At 49.3% G+C, this 19,282-nt stretch overlaps 1 protein-coding gene across 2 annotated transcripts in view; it reads right to left on the reverse strand.

Moving 5' to 3' along the window:
* Window positions 1-8,961: 8,961 nt before the first annotated feature.
* The window catches only part of BLOC1S6 (biogenesis of lysosomal organelles complex 1 subunit 6), a 101,914-nt gene continuing 91,593 nt past the window's right edge, over window positions 8,962-19,282 (reverse strand). For both annotated transcript variants that reach the window (XM_069624944.1, XM_069624945.1), the window contains one exon: window positions 8,962-9,223. In XM_069624944.1, coding sequence (XP_069481045.1) covers window positions 9,104-9,223 — 120 coding nt within the window. In that variant the 3' untranslated portion in view covers window positions 8,962-9,103. The remainder of the gene's footprint in view (window positions 9,224-19,282) is intronic.

Here is a 19,282-nt window from a genome sequence, read left to right on the forward strand (position 1 = left end):
GATGTTGCGGCCCCAATCCTGAATGAATGCGTTCCAAACACCTTCCTTTTCCCCAATTCTGTCCAATGCCATTTCCATCACTCTCCTGAATTGGAACCGACTTAGAGCGGAGCCATCTAGGTGAATGAGTAACGGCGCTTCCTTCCCCGATGGAGGTCTCACTTTAAGAAAATCAGACACGGCCCGACTGGGCACACCGTGCTCCCTGCAATGGGCCGTAGAGCCACAGTACACCCCTTCCCTTCCTGATCAGTCTTTGACTTTTTTAACCATAAAGTTACTTGTCCTTCCGAGCATTGTACATCCTGCATCTGCAGATACCTTGAGCCTTTCGCCCCTCTGTTCTCGGGGATCAGTTCGCTTACTCTGAATGCCCCGAAGAATGCTAACGTAAATGCTGCCTTGAACAGTGCTACTTCAAAATTCCCGTGACAGATTTGTTCTAGGCTGGCCACCACCCTCTGTAATTTGACATAGTCTATGGGGTGCCTCTCGTCCCCTTTGGGTTTTGCTTGCCTGGCCCAACCCTTCATGGCCATACAAATATAATGTTCTTTTGTGGGGTTGACCAGTCCCTCCAACTTTGAAAAATGAGCGATGGCTGCCAGGTGATGCGCCATCCATGACCTGGATTTGCCTTCCTGCCATCCCCAGCCCACAAAGGCCCTTACAGGTCTCTCCTGCCCGTTACTTCCCAGTTCTTCCTACTTGAACTTCAGGTACCGCTCCCAGCACGCCTGATACCTCTTAGTCGTGCCCGGTGCTAGTGCCGTCTGAATCAGGGAACTCAAGTCCCCCAAATCATGTCCCACCACTTTGTTTTGAACTGCGTCATCCCTTTTTCCGCTCCCGGGCAACACTCTCGAAATTTCTCCCACTGAAAACGAGAGAGAGCATCAGCGGCTGTGTTCTGTACCCCAGGAATGTGTCTGGCACGCACTTCAATATTGCACTTTAGCATGCATTTGTTGAGCTCTCTTAATAGTCGCAACACCCCAGAGCCGCTGGCAGGACCAAGATTAATTATCTGTACTACAGCCAAATTGTCCGACCATAACATGACTTTGCTGTCCCTTAGCTGTTCACCCCATAGTTTGAATGCCACCACAATGGGAAAGAGTTCCAACAATGTGATGTCTTTGGGGACTCCTAGGTCATGCCACTCTCCTGGCCATGCTGCGCCGCACCACTGATTGTCAAGGATTGCTCCAAACCCCCTGATGCGTCTGAATAACTTACGCCTGCTTTTGCCGTTGCAGTTCTCCACATGCGGACCCCATTGAAACTGTCCAGAAATTCGTCCCACATAGCCAGTCCTCCCGTATATCCGCCCCCAACCTGACATGTTGCCCTGCATGCTTCAATCCAACCATTTTTAGTTCAATCCTTCTTGCAAAAGCCTTACCCACTGGGATGACTTTACCCGCAAAATTGAGATTACCCTCCATGACCTGGAGTTGCCTTAGGGTTGCTTTCTTTTTGGACCTTAAGTCCTTAATGCATGCCTTCAGCTTAGCTACCTTTTCCTGTGGCAGCCTGTAAACCCCTTCTACTGAATCAATCTCGATTCCCAAGAATGTTAGGCAGGTCACCGGGCCCACTGTTTTGCCTTCAGCCAGGGGTACCCCCATCACCCTCATCAATTCCTGAAAGACCAGCATGATCTCTTGACATTCAGCCGTTCCATCTTTCCCGATGAACAATAAATCATCTAAATAATGCAGCACTGAACCTGTCTTGCATTCCTGTTTGACTGTGAACTCCAGGAAGGTGCTAAACGCTTCAAAATAGGCACAGGAAATGGCACACCCCATAGGTAAGCATTTGTCAAAATAATATAGCTCTTGGACCTTAAAACCCAACAAGTGCTGACTTTCATGATGTATGGGTAATAGTCTAAATGCCGATTCGATGTCTGCTTTCCCCAAGAGGGCCCCTTTTCCTGCCGCCCTCACCCTTTCAACAGCATCCTCAAAGGAGGCATAATGCACCCTGCATTTGTCCTCCCTGATCCCATCATTGACTGACTCCCCCTCAGGGAATGATAAATGATGTATTAAGCGGTATTGCCCTTCCTCCTTTTTTGGAACCAGCCCCAATGGGGATATTACCAGGTTCGGGAATGGGGGTGGGTGAATGGACCGGCCACCCGACCCAGGTCCACCTCTTTAGCTACTTTCTGCCCCACCACCTCTGGCATCTCCAAAACTGACCGTAAATTGCGCACCTCAGTGCCCCTTTTCCTCTCTGCACATGGGATCTTGAACCCCCACCTGAATCCCTCCCACAACAATTTAGCATCCTCAATGTTATGATACTCATTTAACCATGGAGTCATAGCTTGTATGTTAATCGGGGTTGGTAGCCCACTTTTAATCAGTTCTTTACATATTTTTTGCAGCGCAATTTCTGGCAATATGACATGCACTTCATTCCTTCCTGATCTTGCTTTTACCCTTGGGAGTGCCCCTGCGTCTGCCTTCGCTGCTTGAGGAGCTGTGCTCCTTGCTGCTCCCTCTCTTTGGGTGTTTGAATCGGCAAGATTTGCCAAATGGGCAGCCTTCTTCAGAGTTGACCCTCCAGCATTCTGCTTGCTCCCCCTGGTAGCTGGTTCTGTTACTCCAGGAGGAAGGCCCGCAAAAGCATGCCCTTCCCCTCCTCGTGTAACCACCTCTGCCCCTCCATACAACTTGGGTCTTCTCCCCTGTGGTTTTCTCACCCCCTTCACTCGTGAGTACCAGTTTATCCACCAAACCTCCTACATCCATCTCATCCCATGCTAGTGCTGGCCATACCTGCATTTTTAAACAAAATGCCCGATTATACTGAAGCCAGCCTTCACCTCCTCTTTTTAAATAAATATCCTGGATGTAGTGGCAATAGGCTAGCATTGCTGAAGCATCTTGTGGGTGCTTTTCTATCATTATAGAGGTATACATTAGAAAGCTTTGATCCAATTGTGAATGGTTGCGTCAGTTTTGGGAGTCTCCTTCTCCCTTTTCTCCTTCTCTTTCTCTGATAATTCTTTCAACCCGTTACCCAACGGCTCCATACTTATAAAATCCAAAATCTCTATGAATTCCTTCTTCCATACCCTTTCTTTAACTGACATTGGTATGTGCCATGACAAGGAATTCACTGACACCCTAACCGGTGCAAACCCGGGCATAGTCCTCCCATATTGAGTCATAGTATCCCCTATTCCCCCTTGCCCGGCAGCGGTGACCTGAGGTACTCCCATGCTGGCCACCCCTTGCCCCCACCAAGAGGTTGGTTGCGTGACGCTGCTTGCAGATGCATCCCAATGGTTGCCCATGCCTGACCCCACTGATGGGTTTGCCATGCCGACTGATGCGGGTCGTTGAACCAAAGGGGCATGTACCGCTGTGGGATCCCCAACCATGAGCCCATTACTTGACATGCCTGCTCCCCCTGCTGGGATTGCTGCGTTTACCGCTGTGGGCTGCTGACCCAGGGGGACGTGTAGCGCTGTAGGATTCCCAATACTGACCCCATAGCCTGACAAGCCTGTTCCTTGATTCAATGTGTGCTGAATCCCCCCGCTCAATGTTGGCGTGTTAAGCCAACTTCCCGGCCACTCCCGCCCTGATGTGGCCCCCCCGCTACCCGAAGGGCCTCCATTTGTTTGGCCACCCCCAAAGGCTCCCCCCACTTGGACGGGTGGTACATCTTTCTGCTGTAATACATTGGCCCCATTTGATTAAAAGCATTAACATTGCCACTCAAAAGTGGCCCATTGCCCCCACTCCACCAGGCTTGCATACATTGCAACACCATAACTTTCACCACCTCCATGGAACGTGGTTCATTCTCCATCACTGCCACCGAACTGGCTTCAGGCGTGTTGAGAGCTCCCGGGTTCCTGGGTGCAGGTGCCGGTACGGCTTCAACCTCTTGTGCCCGACCTTTGCCCTTAGTGTATGGGAGGATTGGTCCAAGAGACACCCCCCCTACATCCTCTCCCCCCTGTGAAGTCCATGGCTCGTTAGGGGTTCCCCTTGCCACCAGGGCCCAGGTGGTGGGTGGGCCACTGGCTGAAGACATTGACCAAACATGCTGTATTTAGCTAGGCCCCTGGAAACCATTTTGTGAAATAAAGATGGTTTGAGCCCTGTGCACCACAGCGCGGCCACCACCCCTGGAGAGTTTCACTTATCCCTGTGGCCGCAGCTCTCTGGCAGATCCGCTGAGAGCCCGTTCCCACGAACAGACGGACATGAGCTAGTGTTAGATACCAACACTGTAACATTTCACCTTCCGCAGTGGATCGCTGTTCCCAGTATGACCCGGCCAGCATGGCCGGGGTGGAAAAGAACTGTAAAATGGTTCCCTGACAAAAGCAGAGTCCCCAAATACTAATGAACAAACCACCTGTGATGAAACATTTTCTCTCCATGACCTTTCTGACTAAAAACCTGTAACCTCTATGAAGATGGCAGAATGTGTGCTTATATGACATTCGGGATGAAGTACCCACATCCCCGTAGCTATGCGCCAATAGTAAAAGTGTCCCGGGGGATTTCATGTTATGTGGTTCGCCGAGAAGACTGCACCCCAAGGTCCCATGCCATAACTGAACTAATGCTGCTAGAGTGCAAAAGAAGACAAATACAACCCTATTGGGAGCTCATGTAAGTGGAGCACGAAAATGCACCATATGTACGTCCCAGCTCACTATGTGTCACTGCTGTCAGTCTTATTAGCGGGTTGTTCCTGCGTGCTCCACCAACCTTACTACTACCTTGCTTACCGCACATGTATAGAAATGTAACAAGATGTTGTGGTTGTTAAATACTTAGCGTATAGGTAACGCGTTTGAAATGGCCATGTGAATAGCACTAACAATGTCAAAACATAAGCTTTGAAAAGACTCAATGAGTATTGTATATTATGTGAATGTTTATGTCTCTTCCACTTAAATCTGCAACACACGAGGAAAATACCTTTGTGAGCATGTGCAAGGCCATTCCCCCCTTCCTCCCATTGAAGCCTGCCAGACGAAAAATCAGAGGCCTGTGTTGCTCTGCTCCACCTCCCCCAATTCGGCTGGAGCCGCTTCAAACATTCACATTCCCCTCGGAGCACCCAAGGCCATGGCCTGCCACCTGAATTATTTACAACCCAGCAGTAAACCCCGGCCTTAAAACACAGATCCAAGGCGGCCTTTCTTAGGCTCCACGACCCACCGGCTCACCTTAGGTTAATGGCCCCTGTAAAATTAGGACACCCAATATTATAGCAACACTACAGGAACACATTCATAATGACTTCTAACGAGACATGATAACTCGGACAGCCCGTCCCATGCCCTGAGACCCAACCTCGCGACCTAGGATACCCGATCAACAGGATGATGGTAACCATGTGTTGATGTATCACCAAAAGACCCTACTCTAGATGCATTCCTCCTGTGTTGCATTAACCTGTAGCATAACCTAATGGAAGATTTATCGGAGAAGATAATATTGCAATGTTGAATGACTGCGGTGTGCGTGGCCTTAGGGCAGAAAGTCAGGAAAGACGTTCATCACTGACACTGGTCATGACTGGCACAACAACACCGTCCGGATGAGCCCAGCTGACCTGCCCGGCCCAGCCCAGCCCACGAGAATAACCAGTGACGTCCACCGACCACGGCAAACCACATCGCAGAAGCACCTATAGTTAGTCGTCGCCACCCAATCCCCACGAACTTGTGCCCCCTATAGCATGTAGGTTCTTACGATGCTTTTTGTAAATATATACGCCTGTCTTTGCTATTGTCAGACAGAGCGCTCTCGGAGTTTGCAGAGTCCTTTGCATGCCCTATTCTGATTGATAAACTCCCATTTAAGCTCACCCGCACTTTGTCGTAGCTTTATTCCCATCTTGGGAGAGTCCATTATTGTCTCTCATTGTGGGGAGGATCGTGCTATCTGGGGGACGCTCGCCTTCATTAGCGAGCCCAGTCTTCCCCTTCTTGCTGCTCTCGGCTTGTTCCTTGCTTGCTTTGGCCTTCTGGGTCATCATTCTTTTCCTCTTTCCTGTTTGTTCCTCTTCTTCTCCCAACATCCCTGCACCTTCCTGTTCGCGCACTTCTTCATCCTCCTGGAACATTAGTGGTGATTCAGACCTTTCCGTGATACCAGGGTGGCTTCCCCCTGACTGGCTGGCCAAGGATTCCATCCAGTTACTGCCGTGCTTTGCCACCACCAATTTGGCCATCGCGATAAAGGCCTCCATGTCCATAGTACTGTCGGTTCCTCTTTTGTGTAGAGCACACGTTTTGCCTCAGAGGCCCTTTCCTTGTGTTTCCGCGCGCTGAAGAGGTGCTACTCGCCCTTTCACCGTTCTCCTCCTTTCCCGAAGGCAGCAGCTGCTGTGCCTTTGATCTGCCTCGCCGCCGCTCCTTGCACGCTTTCACGCCGTGCTTCCCCGGGTGGCTGAAACCCTCAGCGCGTTCCCGATGGCCGACTTGGGGCGCTCGATTACCCCCTTGCAGTGCACCCTGCTGCTCTCTTCTGTGCGTGCAGCGAATCTCCGGCGCTGCAGCTTCTCTGCTGCTTCCGCTCCAGCCAGGTGTTTCGAGCCTTGCAGGGTTCGCCTACTCCCTGGTCGCGCACAATGATGCTCCCCTCCGTGCGTAGAGCAGTTCGTCTGCGCAGCAGCTTCTCAGCTGTTTATACACACACCAGGTGTTCCGGGCGCCGTGCAGCCGCTGACTTTCTCCGATGGGCCGGGAGGGTGTGACGGCTCCCTTCCGTGCCTCGCTGCCCCCAACGGCTCTCTCCTTATTCGCTTAAAATGCATCAGGTTGCCGCCGGTGCAAGTCAGCGGCTGCACGGCGCCCGGAACACCTGGTGTGTGTATAAACAGCTGAGAAGCTGCTGCGCAGACGAACTGCTCTCAAGACCACCGTTGATTCCTGGAGCCCCGGTCTCGCGGTCCCTGCAAACACTCGTCCAAAACTAAAACCTTCCTCTGTTGTCCACGGCGAGTGAACGGGTGTCCATCGGGTGCAGCTGGATGCTGCCTTCTGAGGGAACCCCGCTCCTTATGAAGGGGAAACCCCTGCCCTTTCCCTTTGCGGGCTTTCCTTGGTTTTTGCCGCGTTTGCTGTTTCGCGGGTGTTCCGTCCTTTTTGCTGCACATCTTGCTTCGCAGCCTTTTTCCTTTTTGCCGCCTTGCCCCAGCGCCTCCCCTTCGGGGAGGGGGCTGGGGATCCCCCAAAGAGGACACCGCCCGGGTTATAGGGGGTGCCTCCTCCATTTTGCTGGGCTTCGTGTCGTTGGCCCTGGCATACAGGGTTAGAGAGCGTAGTGGGAAAATAAAAAGTGCAAAAGGAAAAAAAGCAAGTGCGCACAGAGAAAGAGAGTACACATGGGGTATATAGCAAGTGAACAAAGGGAATGAGCGCAGATGGGGAGTGACCAGAGAGTATACCAGGGAGCGAGAAAGCTGATGAGAAGAGCACACAGACAGAGCAAGCACACAGGGCATCAAGAGAACACATGCTGGAAGGCCAGAGCACACAGGGCAAAGAGGGAGATCTTTGACATGGTCACCTTTTCCTGGACCCTGATGAAAGCCTGGGAAATTCCAGGGGTCAGGAGGAGCCAATCGCTCTGCAATTCAACCCCTGGAGTTGGGAAAGGTAAGCTACCCAGAGTTCCCTCAGTCTTTTCTTATGGAGCTCCAAAGTGCACATGATATGGTGGGGGGAGGGGAGGAGTATCCCTCTGGGGTCAGCGGTGGCATTTATCTAATGAAGGGGCAGAGTGTGCCAGATGTTACCCCAAGAGCTAATGCTAGTCTTCACATGAAATCCCCAAGATCCTAAACCTCATCCACCATCTTGCCCATCTTGCTTTCTAAATGGGTACCATTCACAGGATGGACTTGCAATTGCACCCAGATCATGAAGCCTATACGGAGTTCCATGCAACGAGCATGAACCCGAAATAAGTACATGCCAGGTGTGCAAGCACCAGTAAGGACCATTGATGGGAACTGCACAGAAATGTCCCTGCGATAGTGTGGCGCCACTTGCGAAGTGCTGACTTCTTTACAGGAGCACAAAGGAACTCGAAAGCAAGGTCCAATGCGTGCCATTAGTTGGCAGCGTAATTCTAATATGGCTGACAGTCTATTTTTCATTTCGAAGCCTGGAGACCAGGCAGACTCCATTAACCCTGAATGCACAACACCAGTAGGGAAACACAAACACTGGCTATAATCATGGGAAGGCAGAGACATTGCCCACGGATCCATTACAGGACAAAAAGCCAATGGGATGCAAACCCACAAATCAGTAGACATACTTTGTCGATTACCCAATCAGCCAGGATATAAAAGACATAGAACAGCATTTCCATGAGAGAGTGGTAAGAGAGTTGAGATAGAAGGAAAGGAAAGGTTGCTGTGGCTAAATCAAGTATACCAGGTAGCCAATCAGAATAAGAAGGGGAATAAGCTGCACAAGTGAGCTTTAGCTTGAAAAACGGCAGGATTAGTCAGCAGGATACTGGGGGTCCTTGAAATGAGAAGTAAAGCTAGCTAAGAGCAACATCTAGGCCCTGGTGGGAATAGCAGGGGGCCACAGCCTAACAAAAGAAACCCTACTGATGACTAGCAAGGGTACCAGACCAGATAAACCCGCTTGCTAAGGTTTTAGGTACAGGGGGGTGGGGGGGGAGAGGTTACAAATCCTCCTTCAATTATCCAGAGTGTTGCTGGTTAAAACGACCCCAATGCAAGAAGGGAAAATTAAATGACACACTGACACACACACACACACACACACACACTGACACACACACACACACACAATTACAGTTTGCCCAAGAACCAATGCTGCATGTTTTTCTGAAAACCTAAGCTAACTAAGCTCTTAAGCAGTATTGTGAACCAAAGCAAAATAAATAAAGTAGAATTAAAGTTATTTACAGTTAATACCTGGAGTATAATTCTGCCAAATTAATACGTTTATTTACAATGTAATATGTTTTGCATATCGTTGAAATAAAAGGCATTCTGAAAGGTTGACATGGCTAAACGTTTAAGTATCCAAAAAAACAAAAAAAGGTGCAGTAGGCTTCAATTTTCATGTCCTTTTAGCAGGCTTGGCTATTAGCAGCTTCTCTCTTTGCAGCTCCTTTTCTCGTTGTTGCTCCCGCTCCAGATCATCCTTCTGTCTCTTCTGCTGCAACTTCAGTGCTCTTTTCTACACAAGGAAAACACAATTAAAGCAATATTGTCTTAGATGACAAATGTTCATCTAACAGAACTTCAACATTGACAGCTGCGGTCACACACAATATTAAGTGGTCTGCAAAGAATATTAATTTTCGAGTTGTATACAGGTATAGGTTGTGATTTTATCTAAAAGGAAAACACATGCAAATAGTTCCAATTCAAATCATTCTCTTAAAACAATCGTGTGATTGAAGGAGTAAATAATTCTCTAGTGGCATTCAGAAAGTTATTATGAAATGCTGCCATTTTACTTAAGCAATATAAACCGAACAAGGGGGGCATTACCAGTTAGGTAATGCCCCTGGGGCATAAGTTAGAAGCCAAAGCGAAGTGCTGGCTTTAACGTTGGCCCCTGCGCATTAGCTGACCAATAATGCACCCGCTGCGAGGGTTAGATTGCCATTAGTACAATGGCATGTTGTACCGGGGTACTACTAACTGTGTTTTTCTCTCCAGTAGACAGTGTGTTTACCATTTGTCAACTGGAGAAAAAAATACAAAAACAAGATGGGGAGAGGGGAACTACATGTAGTACCTTCACCCTTTCCATGGCAGCCATGTGCAGGAAGAAATCGCGTCGGGAAAACCAAGTGTTCCCAGCGCAGGCGAGGGACTGAGGAGCACAAGGTAAGTGGGGAAGGGTGGGGGCAGGTTGGGGGTGTGGAAATTGGATGAGGGCGCACTTTACCCAATTCCCGGCGAGTGAAGATGGTGCCGTTCAGCTCCGAGGAAGCCACACCGCCCTCGTCAGGTACCAATTAATTGTAAAACATTCTGGTGAACAAAAAAGCCACCTAGCTATGTAAAACACGGCACATTAACGCCCAGTGATGCAACTGCTGAAGTGGAGGGGTTACCAAATAACGAACGTTAAACTTGTGAACCATTTCAGGATTGGTCCACTTTGCCCTTGTAAAACCTTGTATAAAAAGGACCATTTGCCACTAAAGGTGGAATCCGAATTACTATTCATCTAGCTGGTTGAATGGCTAAAATGAAAGCCATTTTCCATAACTGTGTAGAGCAGTGGTCTTCAAATATTTTTATAATGAAGAGGTATTGTTTGGAAGTATTATTTTTGTGTTGATTTAAATGTATAATAACGGTACCACCCAGCGTTGCACGGGTCTGTAGCCGAAATGCACATGGGTATGCGCTATAGCCTTGTGTATGTTTTATTGTGTCATAACTTCCTATGTTTGGAGAAACATAAAGTCACCAAATCGTCAATCCCCTGAAATCACCTATATTGATTGCACAGCTCCATCCATGTCCAGGGTGAATGGGTGGGGTTGGTCAAATTTCACTATCGCCAGTTGTGAGAAACCTGAAGGTACTCGCACATCTACTCCCCAGGGAATCTTCTGTTCAGGTGGCCAAGGAAAGGCCATTGCTTTTGGATCCCAACCCTGGGAGGAGGAGGAAGAGCATGTCACAATAATGGATTTAACAAGGTCAGGCAATTGAGAATACCTTGTTTCAACTGGAGCCTATTATTATTGAAATAGTATACAAGGTGGAAGTCAGGGATGCCTAGTGTGAGAGGTGCAAGAGGTGCAGGTGGTGCAAGAGCAGAACGAGAACAGAATCAAGTCTTGCCAGGATTAGGCGCTGGAAGCCGAAACGCTAAGGAACTGCTGAAGATCCTGCCAAGCGGACCGAGCCGGACCGGACACTGGTAAAGGATGGAGGAGAGCAGAAGCTGCTGAGGAGCGGAGGCAGAGCCCAGCACGCAGGCCGGCGTACCGTCAAGTTGCTTCTTCGGTGTGGGGGGTGGGGGGGAAGCCGCCAAATAGAGCCACAGCAACCCAGCAAGGCTCAAAGAGACTGGGAACTCCAGGGCACTCAGAGGGGCTGTTGAGTCCATAAAGGTAACACATATTGAATGCCGAACTTGATGAAAGGGGCTGTTGCACCCGCATAAGTGAATATTGAATACCGAACTTGATGAAAGAAGCTGCTGAGCACGTACAAGTGAAACTTGCATCTATTGAATACCGAATTGTTTGAAAGAAGAACACGTTACTTCTTACCTTGTAACGTTCTTTCGACGGGATGTTCCTCCGACGTATTCCTTATCTTAGATATCTCCTTCCAGCTCTGCTGGCCTCGGAAAATTTTTCTCTAGAGGGCGCTGCGCGTCGACGTCCCTCGACAGCCGCCGTATCGACGTCGACGTCATCCTGCCTATAAAGGCCGTGCGCAGCGTCCATTGCTCAGTTCCGTTTTGTAGCCCACAGTATTTCTGTCTGGACTAGACTAATCACCCTGAAGGAGCGTAAGCTGCAACAACAAGGGAAGTAGAACTGCGGGGATGGATGGGAGGGTCGATAAGGAATACGTCAGCGGAACATCCCGTTGAAAGAACGTTACAAGGTAAGAAGTAACTTGTTCTTCGAAAGAATTGTGTCCTCCGACGTATTCCTTATCTTAGATAGGCTCCCATAGCAGTATTCTATTATTGGAGGAGGGAGTACTGACTTCACGCTGTCTTCTATTGATGAAAAGAGTGCAGTACAGCCCTAACAAACCTAGTCTCTTGACTGGAGGAGAAATCCAAGTTGTAAAATCGTGTAAAGGTATGGACAGACGACCATGTAGCGGCCGCACAGATGTCTTTAACCGGCACACCTCTTTTGAGGGCCGATGAAGCTGCAATATATCTGGTCGAATGAGCCCTAAGGTTTTGAGGGGGCTCTTTCCCTGCCAGTTTATAACATTCCAAAATGGCTAGAATGATCCATCTGGAAATGGTCTGCTTAGTTATTGGTAACCCCAGCTTGTGACCTGTGTAACCTACAAACAGCTGGTCTGCCTGTTTTATCCTGGCTAGTCTACTAATGTAAAAACTTAAAGCCCTTCTAGGGTCCAGCCTGTGTAACCTCTCTTCCTCTTTCCCGGGATGAGGAGGAGGATAGAAAGATGGCAGGGTAATCTTCTGAGTGATATGGAATTCAGAAACCACCTTTGGGAGGAAATTAGGCTTCACTTGCAGGACAACTTTGTCTTTGTGAAAGATTGTATGAGGGGGGTTTACTAGAAAGAGCTTGTAATTCGCTCACCCTTCTAGCAGATGTAAGTGCTATTAATAAAACAGTTTTAAGGGTAAGGAATCTTAACGAACAAGAATGGAGTGGTTCGAAAGGTGTGCCCATCAGGAAAGTTAGGACTAAGTTTAAATCCCATAGGGGAACCTGGAATGGTCTCGGGGGATAAACATTGGTTAACCCCTTTAGAAACTGTATTACCAAGGGTAACTTGAAATAGGATGGTTCTTCCGCAGTGCGCTTAAAGATGGGTAGCGCTGCGAGATAGCCCTTAATGGTGCCAACTTGAAAGCCTGAATTCGCCAAATAGAGTAGGAAGGACAAAACCATTGGTGTACCACATGAAAAGGGGTCGATATTCTGTTCTCTACACCAGCTGCAAAATCTGTTCCAACGGCAGCGCTATAAAGACTTTGTTGCTGGCCTCCTTGCCGAAAGCAACACCTCCATAACATCATCAGGGAGGTCCCAATCCTTGTACCTCAGCCTTTCAGAAGCCAAGCGTGAAGGTTGAGGGTTTTGATGTCTGGATGGAGAACCTGACCTCCCTTCTGTGAGAGTAGGTTCTCTCTGAGTGGAAGTCGAATTGGAGGGCAGATGGACAAGTCTAGAAGGTCCGGGTACCACGTTCTCCTGGCCCAATCCGGGGCAATTAGGATCATGGTTCTCCTGAATCTTCTCAACCTCCTGATCCGTTGAGGAATGACAGGGACCGGTGGGAACGCGTACAGAAGCGGAAACTCCCAGTCCACTATGAACGTGTCTCCCAGAGCTCCTCTCGGGGGAAATTCCCTTGAGCAGAACAGATTGCATTTCCTGTTGACACTGGTGGCAAACAGATCCACCTGAGGGGTTCCCCAAAGGGCGAAGATCTCTTGAAGGACTTCCTGAGCTAGTTCCCACTCGTGGGAGACTGTGCTCTGCCTGCTCAGAGCGTCCGCTGTCAAGTTCTTCTCTCTGGCTAGGTGAACTGCCGATAGAGAGATTCCTTCTTGGATTGCCCAAAACCAGAGCTGCATCGCCTCTCTGCACAGGGGTAGTGATCCTACGCCTCCTCTTTTGTTGAGGTAATGTATGGCCACCGTGTTGTCCGTCATTATCAGGACATTTTTCCCTTGTACAGCTGGCAGGAATGCCTTCAGCACAAGTCTGATGGCTCTCCGCTCTAACAGATTGATATGTAGTCTGGACTCCGATGGAGACCAACGACCGCTGATGGTCAAGTCGTTGGCGTGGGCTCCCCACCCCGTGAGTGAGGCATCCGTGACTACTGTTATCTCCGGCCAGGGTTGCCAAAACTGTTCTCCTTTCAGAATGTTCTCCTGACAGGCCCACCACTGAAGGTCTCGAGCCACCCTGTCGGGAACCTGAAGAAGATCTGTCTTTCTCCCTGAGAATTGTGACCACTGAGTCCTCAGTGTCCACTGGATGGATCTCATTCTCAGGCGAGCCTCTGGCACTAGGAAAATGCAGGATGCCATGATGCCTAGCAACCTCAAAAAGTCGAGGCTGGGAGACGTTGGGCATCTTGGAACTTGGTAACCATCTGTAGAATATCTTGAGCCCTCACCTCTGGTGGCTAGGCTTTTCCCAGGGAAGTGCCCAGGATCGCTCCTATGAACTGGAGTCTCTGCGATGGTATCATTTGTGACTTCTTTAAATTGAGGGAGAAGCCCAGTCTGTGAAGGGAGTGGCAAACGTGATTTAGCTGGATCCGAGCTTGTTCTGAAGATACAGCTCTGATCAATCTATCGTCCAGGTAGGGGTAGACGTGAATCCCTTCCCTCCTTAGACTTGCCGCCACTACCGACATTAACTTGGAGAAGACCCTCGGGGCGGAGGTCAGCCCAAATGGCAGCACTCGAAATTGATAATGAGAGTTGCCAATTGCGAACCTCGGGTATTTCCTGTGTTTGAGATGGATAGGCACATGGAAATAAGCGTCCTGAAGGTCCAGAGATACCAACCAGTCCTGGAACTGAAGGGCCTGAAGGATCTGAGAAAGAGTGACCATCTTGAATTTGTCTTTCCTGAGGAATTTGTTCAATTCTCGCAAGTCCAAGATGGGTCTCAGTCCTCTGTCTTTCTTTGGAATGAGAAAGTAAGGGGAGTACCAGCCCTTGTTCCTCTCCGCTACAGGTACCGGTTCTATGGCACCTTTCTCTAGCAGGTCCAAAATTTCCTGCAAGAGGAGCGGATCTGGAGCTTTCTGAGAGCTGATCCCTGGTGGATGACTCTGAGGTATGCGTAGGAGAGGCAGGCAGTAACCTTGGGCAACTGTTTCCAATGCCCAAGCATCTGACGCGATAGCCTGCCATTCCGCCAGATGTTGAGTCAACCTGCCTCCTACAGGTGTGCTGTGAGGGAAGTCCTCAGAGTGGTTTTGGGGCGGCTGATGCAGATGCCGTTGGTAAAGAGGCACCTGCTGTTGCTGCGGCTTTTGAATATCTACCCCGTCCACCTCGGGTAGTTCTTCTTTGTCCCCTTTGAGCCGGTCATCCTCTATCTCTTCCGAATGCGGAGTAGAAGCAAAAGGATTGCCCCTCGTAGAGGTTTCTGTGGGACGAAAAGGTGTCTGACGGATTGCAGCGCCTAGGGATTTTGCTGCTGCTTTTGAAGTTTGCAGTTTCTCTAAACTGTCATCCGCCTTTTTCCCGAACAAAGAAGAGCCATCGAATGGCATGTTCAAGAGCCTGGCTTGCACATCTGGGGCAAAACCAGACTTTCTCAACCAGGCGAATCTCCTGGTTGTTGTACTTGCCGCCATTGCTCTGCTGATACTGTCAGCCGAATCAATGCCCGTCCGGAGGGATTCGCACATAGCGTCTTTACCGTCCTGTATGATATTCAGGAACCCCTCCCTTTCTTCTCCCTCCGGGATGCAGTCAGCCGCTGTAGAAGCACACTCCCAAAGTGTATGGCTGAATCTAGCAAGGGTGCAAGTAGCATTAACAGATTTTAACGCCATGCTACATGCCGAAAAAACTTTGCCATAGCATCATATTTTTTATCGTCCCTGTCCTGTGGGACAGTAGGGTAAGCAGTCTTGACATCAGTAGAAGATGCTGCCTGTACCACCAGACTTTCTGGGGATGGGTGTTTTGACAAAAACTCTGGGTCTGCAGAAGATACCCTGTATTTTGTAGACAGTTTTTTATTCACTGCCGCGACGACATCTGGGGTTTCCCAGTTCGTCATAATCTTCCTCTGAAGAGCTTTATGAAAGGGCACTATAGGATCCTCCTGTGGGCCTTTGTCAAGAATGTCTGAGGTCATCTTGTTGGAAAGACTGTGAAAGTGCAGACCACCCCATAAACTCTGTGATCCTGGCCATTAAGGCTCTATAGGGGGTTTCAGCATGCTCCCCCGGGTCTGGCCTAGCAAACTCCACCTCAGGGGAAGTGTCCAACCCACTTGACTCATGTAAGGAATCATGAAGATTCTTTAACCTGCGTTCTTCAGAGGATAACTCCTCTCTAACTGGGGTTGCAGGTCCCTGCAACTCTAATGCGTGTTCAGACAATTCAACCTCTTCCATAATTGAGGACATAGTTCTCAATTGTTCTGAACTCATAAAGGGTGTAAACCCCATCTCCAAGGCGGAGGGTGCCAAACTTGTCATAATCGGCCTCGAAAACGTCGATGTCGTCGACGTCGGGCGTGGCGTCGAAAACAAAGGCGGAGGCCTCGATGACCTCGACAGAATTGGGATTCTGCTCGAGGAAGTCGACAACCTCGACGCCATCGTCCAGGACCTGGGGATAGCCACTGGGTGTGTCGTAACTGTGACTTTTCTTGGCGTCGACGCCGGTGTCGAAGATGGCGTCGAGTCGACAGACCCGTGTGTCGAAGGTCCCTTTGACAACAGCGGCGAAGACACCGACCTCGGCGTCGACGGAACCTTCGTCGACGGCGTCGACGGAACCTTCCAAGAAGGTTTTGAGGTCATAGCCTTACTCGAGGGTTCGAGACGCGCTCGAGAAGTTTCCTTCGCCGGGTACTGCGACTCGCTGCATTTTTGACCATCGGGTCTTTCGACCATAGCATCGCTCTCGGCAGTCTTCGCGGGGGTCGAGGCCGCTTTCTCGAAGACGCACATCATATTTTTGCGGAATTCCTCCCATTCAGCCCGGGAACTATGTTTCGTGGGGCAAGGGATTCTCTTTGGAGAAACAGAGGAAGAGGAAGATGGAGAAGGGGATCTTCGACGTCTCCTCTTCGATTGCTTCGATCTCGAGGAGTGATGGGACCTACTCCGAGACCTGGAGCGCGAATGGTGACGAGGAGACGAATGTCTCAACTTCGTCGAGGAAGAAGAAGCTTTTAAAGTCTTACCTTTCTCCAGCTTCCCCCTACGCTCCTTCAGGGCCTTAGATGTCATGGATATACAGTGCTCGCACTCCGAACAATGGTGTTCAGCTCCCAAACACCACAGACAAACTCTGTGAGGGTCAGTCAGCGACATCTTTTTCCCACAATCTCAGCATTTTTTGAAGCCGGACCGAGGAGTTGTCGGTTCCGACGAAGAAGCCATCGAGTATGGATCGAATATCTCGAGGTAAATGGGATTAACCTGACAAAACTGAGCAATCGTATTCCGAGGCACTGAGTAAGCGCGGAAAAACGGAACTGAGCAACGGACGCTGCGCGCGGCCTTTATAGGCAGGATGACGTCGACATCGATACGGCGGCTGTCGAGGGACATCGACTCGGAGGACGCCGACGCGCAGCGCCCTCTAGAGAAAAAAATTCCGAGGCCAGCAGAGCTGGAAGGAGATATCTAAGATAAGGAATACGTCGGAGGACACAATCCCTTCGAAATACTGAATTGTTTGAAAGACATTTGAGCTCACACAACGTAAAGCAATATTTGAATGAAACCAAGTGAATGCTGCAATGCGGGAGATATAAAATAAAAAGGAAGTTACTATTTGAATAAAATACAAAAGTGTTAACTACAAGAACAGTCTGGGGAAAATCCAAGTACCCCATGGTGAGAAAACACTTGGAAGACATTTGAAAGTCCTACAATGAAATGAAAGCATTGTCTTGTGAACTATTGTGCATCAGCTTGCGGGGAAACATATGATATCAGGGGCAGGAGACAGGGCAGGGGTCAGAGGCATGTAGCTGGAGGCACTACTGTTAGCAAAGGCGTCATGGGCATGCTCAATGGTGGTATAGGGAGGAGTAATCTTAAGTGTCTGCATTCCAAACATAATGGGTGCCACATTTGTCCCATATGTAGATGCAGGCTATTGCACACAGGCAGAGCCCAACAGAGAAAACCAACAAAAACCACAAGAACACAGCCAGCACAGAGGAAATCCATGGGTGTTGGAGCTGGAGCAGGAACCACAACTCCAGCACCGCAGAGGAGCAACCGTGCGCTCAGAAACTCCTGAGACCCACCAGCAGCAACATGCATGCGTGTGCAGGAAACCTCCTTCATGCTCAAGACTCAGAGTTGAAAAGACGTGTTCCGGCCACACTCCTCTCCATACCTTGATCACGGCAAGCTTCATTGTGGGTTTGCGCCCTGTTTCACCCACCTTCCTGGCCCTGCTTCACTTCAGATAAGTACAGCGGCTTTGCCGCTTTCTGCTCGTAACAATATCGCTTGGAGAATATTAACCCTGCATATTTGGGGACACTAACCAGAACTTGGGATACTAACCTGCACTGGCAGCTAACACGTTACGATCACTGTCAAAATTGTGCTCTGTGTATAGGCCACCCCCAACTGTGCCTTTTTTTATAGACGCTCAGCCACATCGCTAAGGTTACAGCGCACTGGACCATTGTAACTCTCCAGGATCGCATAGAGCCATACCGTCGCCCAAGCAGCTGCAAGAGAAAACGAAGCCAAGTGCTTTTCTATCTTGATGACAAATCTCTTTTATGCTATGTTCTTTTGTGGTGCACCAATAACTGAATAGCAGGAAATCCTGCATGCAAAGCGTGGACACCCAGTGAAGTAATTGGGCTATATGTGTAGGTTGTTCTATGTGCCTGCACAAAAGTATAGCGGGGTAATGTGTGTAAGAAGCATTTGGGCACATGAACAGTTTGAGGTGCAAGTGTAGTGCTGAGTGTATGGAAAGCCCACATGAAAAAGTGTGAGCATTGCAAGTGCTAAAGAGCGGGGGAGCAGATATACCCTAATATACTCTACCCATCCAAAACATCTCCCTTACCCTCTTCTCCGTTTTTCCCAATTCTCCCTACCCATCCAAACCATGGACCCTAATCCTCTTTCCTCACGGCGTGCCGGCCAACCTGTGTCACTGTACATACAAGCGCCAAAACCTCTGAGGGGAGGCAGGCGTGCATGCTACCTCCGCGAGAGACCAGGACCTCACATGGTTGCGTGACCCATAATGGGTGGACCGTGCAGTCCGACAAATGCGGCTGACCAGAAGGTTTCCTAGTACAAACCTCAAGACTCAAAACAGATGTGGTTGCTGGTTGAGTGACCTGCGATGGGTGGACCGTGTGGTTTGAGACCAAAGACCACTAAAGGTTGAAAAGCAGCAAAGAGGTGAATCATTGGTGACGTTAATCAAAGGAAGGGTAATGTAGATCCCATGATCTTTTGCGAACTGGTAAGCAGAAGAAACACGTTTCTTGCTGAAAGTACATCTTGGGGAAAGGGAACCTCGAGAACAAAACCTGGAGTGTATGCATCTTGGAGCAGGGAATCCAAGACTAAAGTGTTGTGTGAACTTTGTTACATTTGGAACTTCGGGAAGGGAAACCTAAGATTGGCAAGTGATGTGAACTGTGATATTTGTGAATCTGCAGAAGGTAACCTCAGAACTTGATCAGTCTTTATTGCCACAAGACTACATTGGAACTGTGTTGATCTTGAAACAAAGAACTTTGGCAATTTAAGTTCTTCTAATCATTGAACATTTACTTTGGAACACTTCTATTTGGTTGAGAGCATTTCCTGACTAGTTTTTGTTGTAGTTGTGAGA

Source organism: Ambystoma mexicanum, chromosome 11 (genome assembly GCF_040938575.1).
Source record: "Ambystoma mexicanum isolate Mex_15411 chromosome 11, UKY_AmexF1_1, whole genome shotgun sequence".
Taxonomy (NCBI): domain Eukaryota; kingdom Metazoa; phylum Chordata; class Amphibia; order Caudata; family Ambystomatidae; genus Ambystoma; species Ambystoma mexicanum.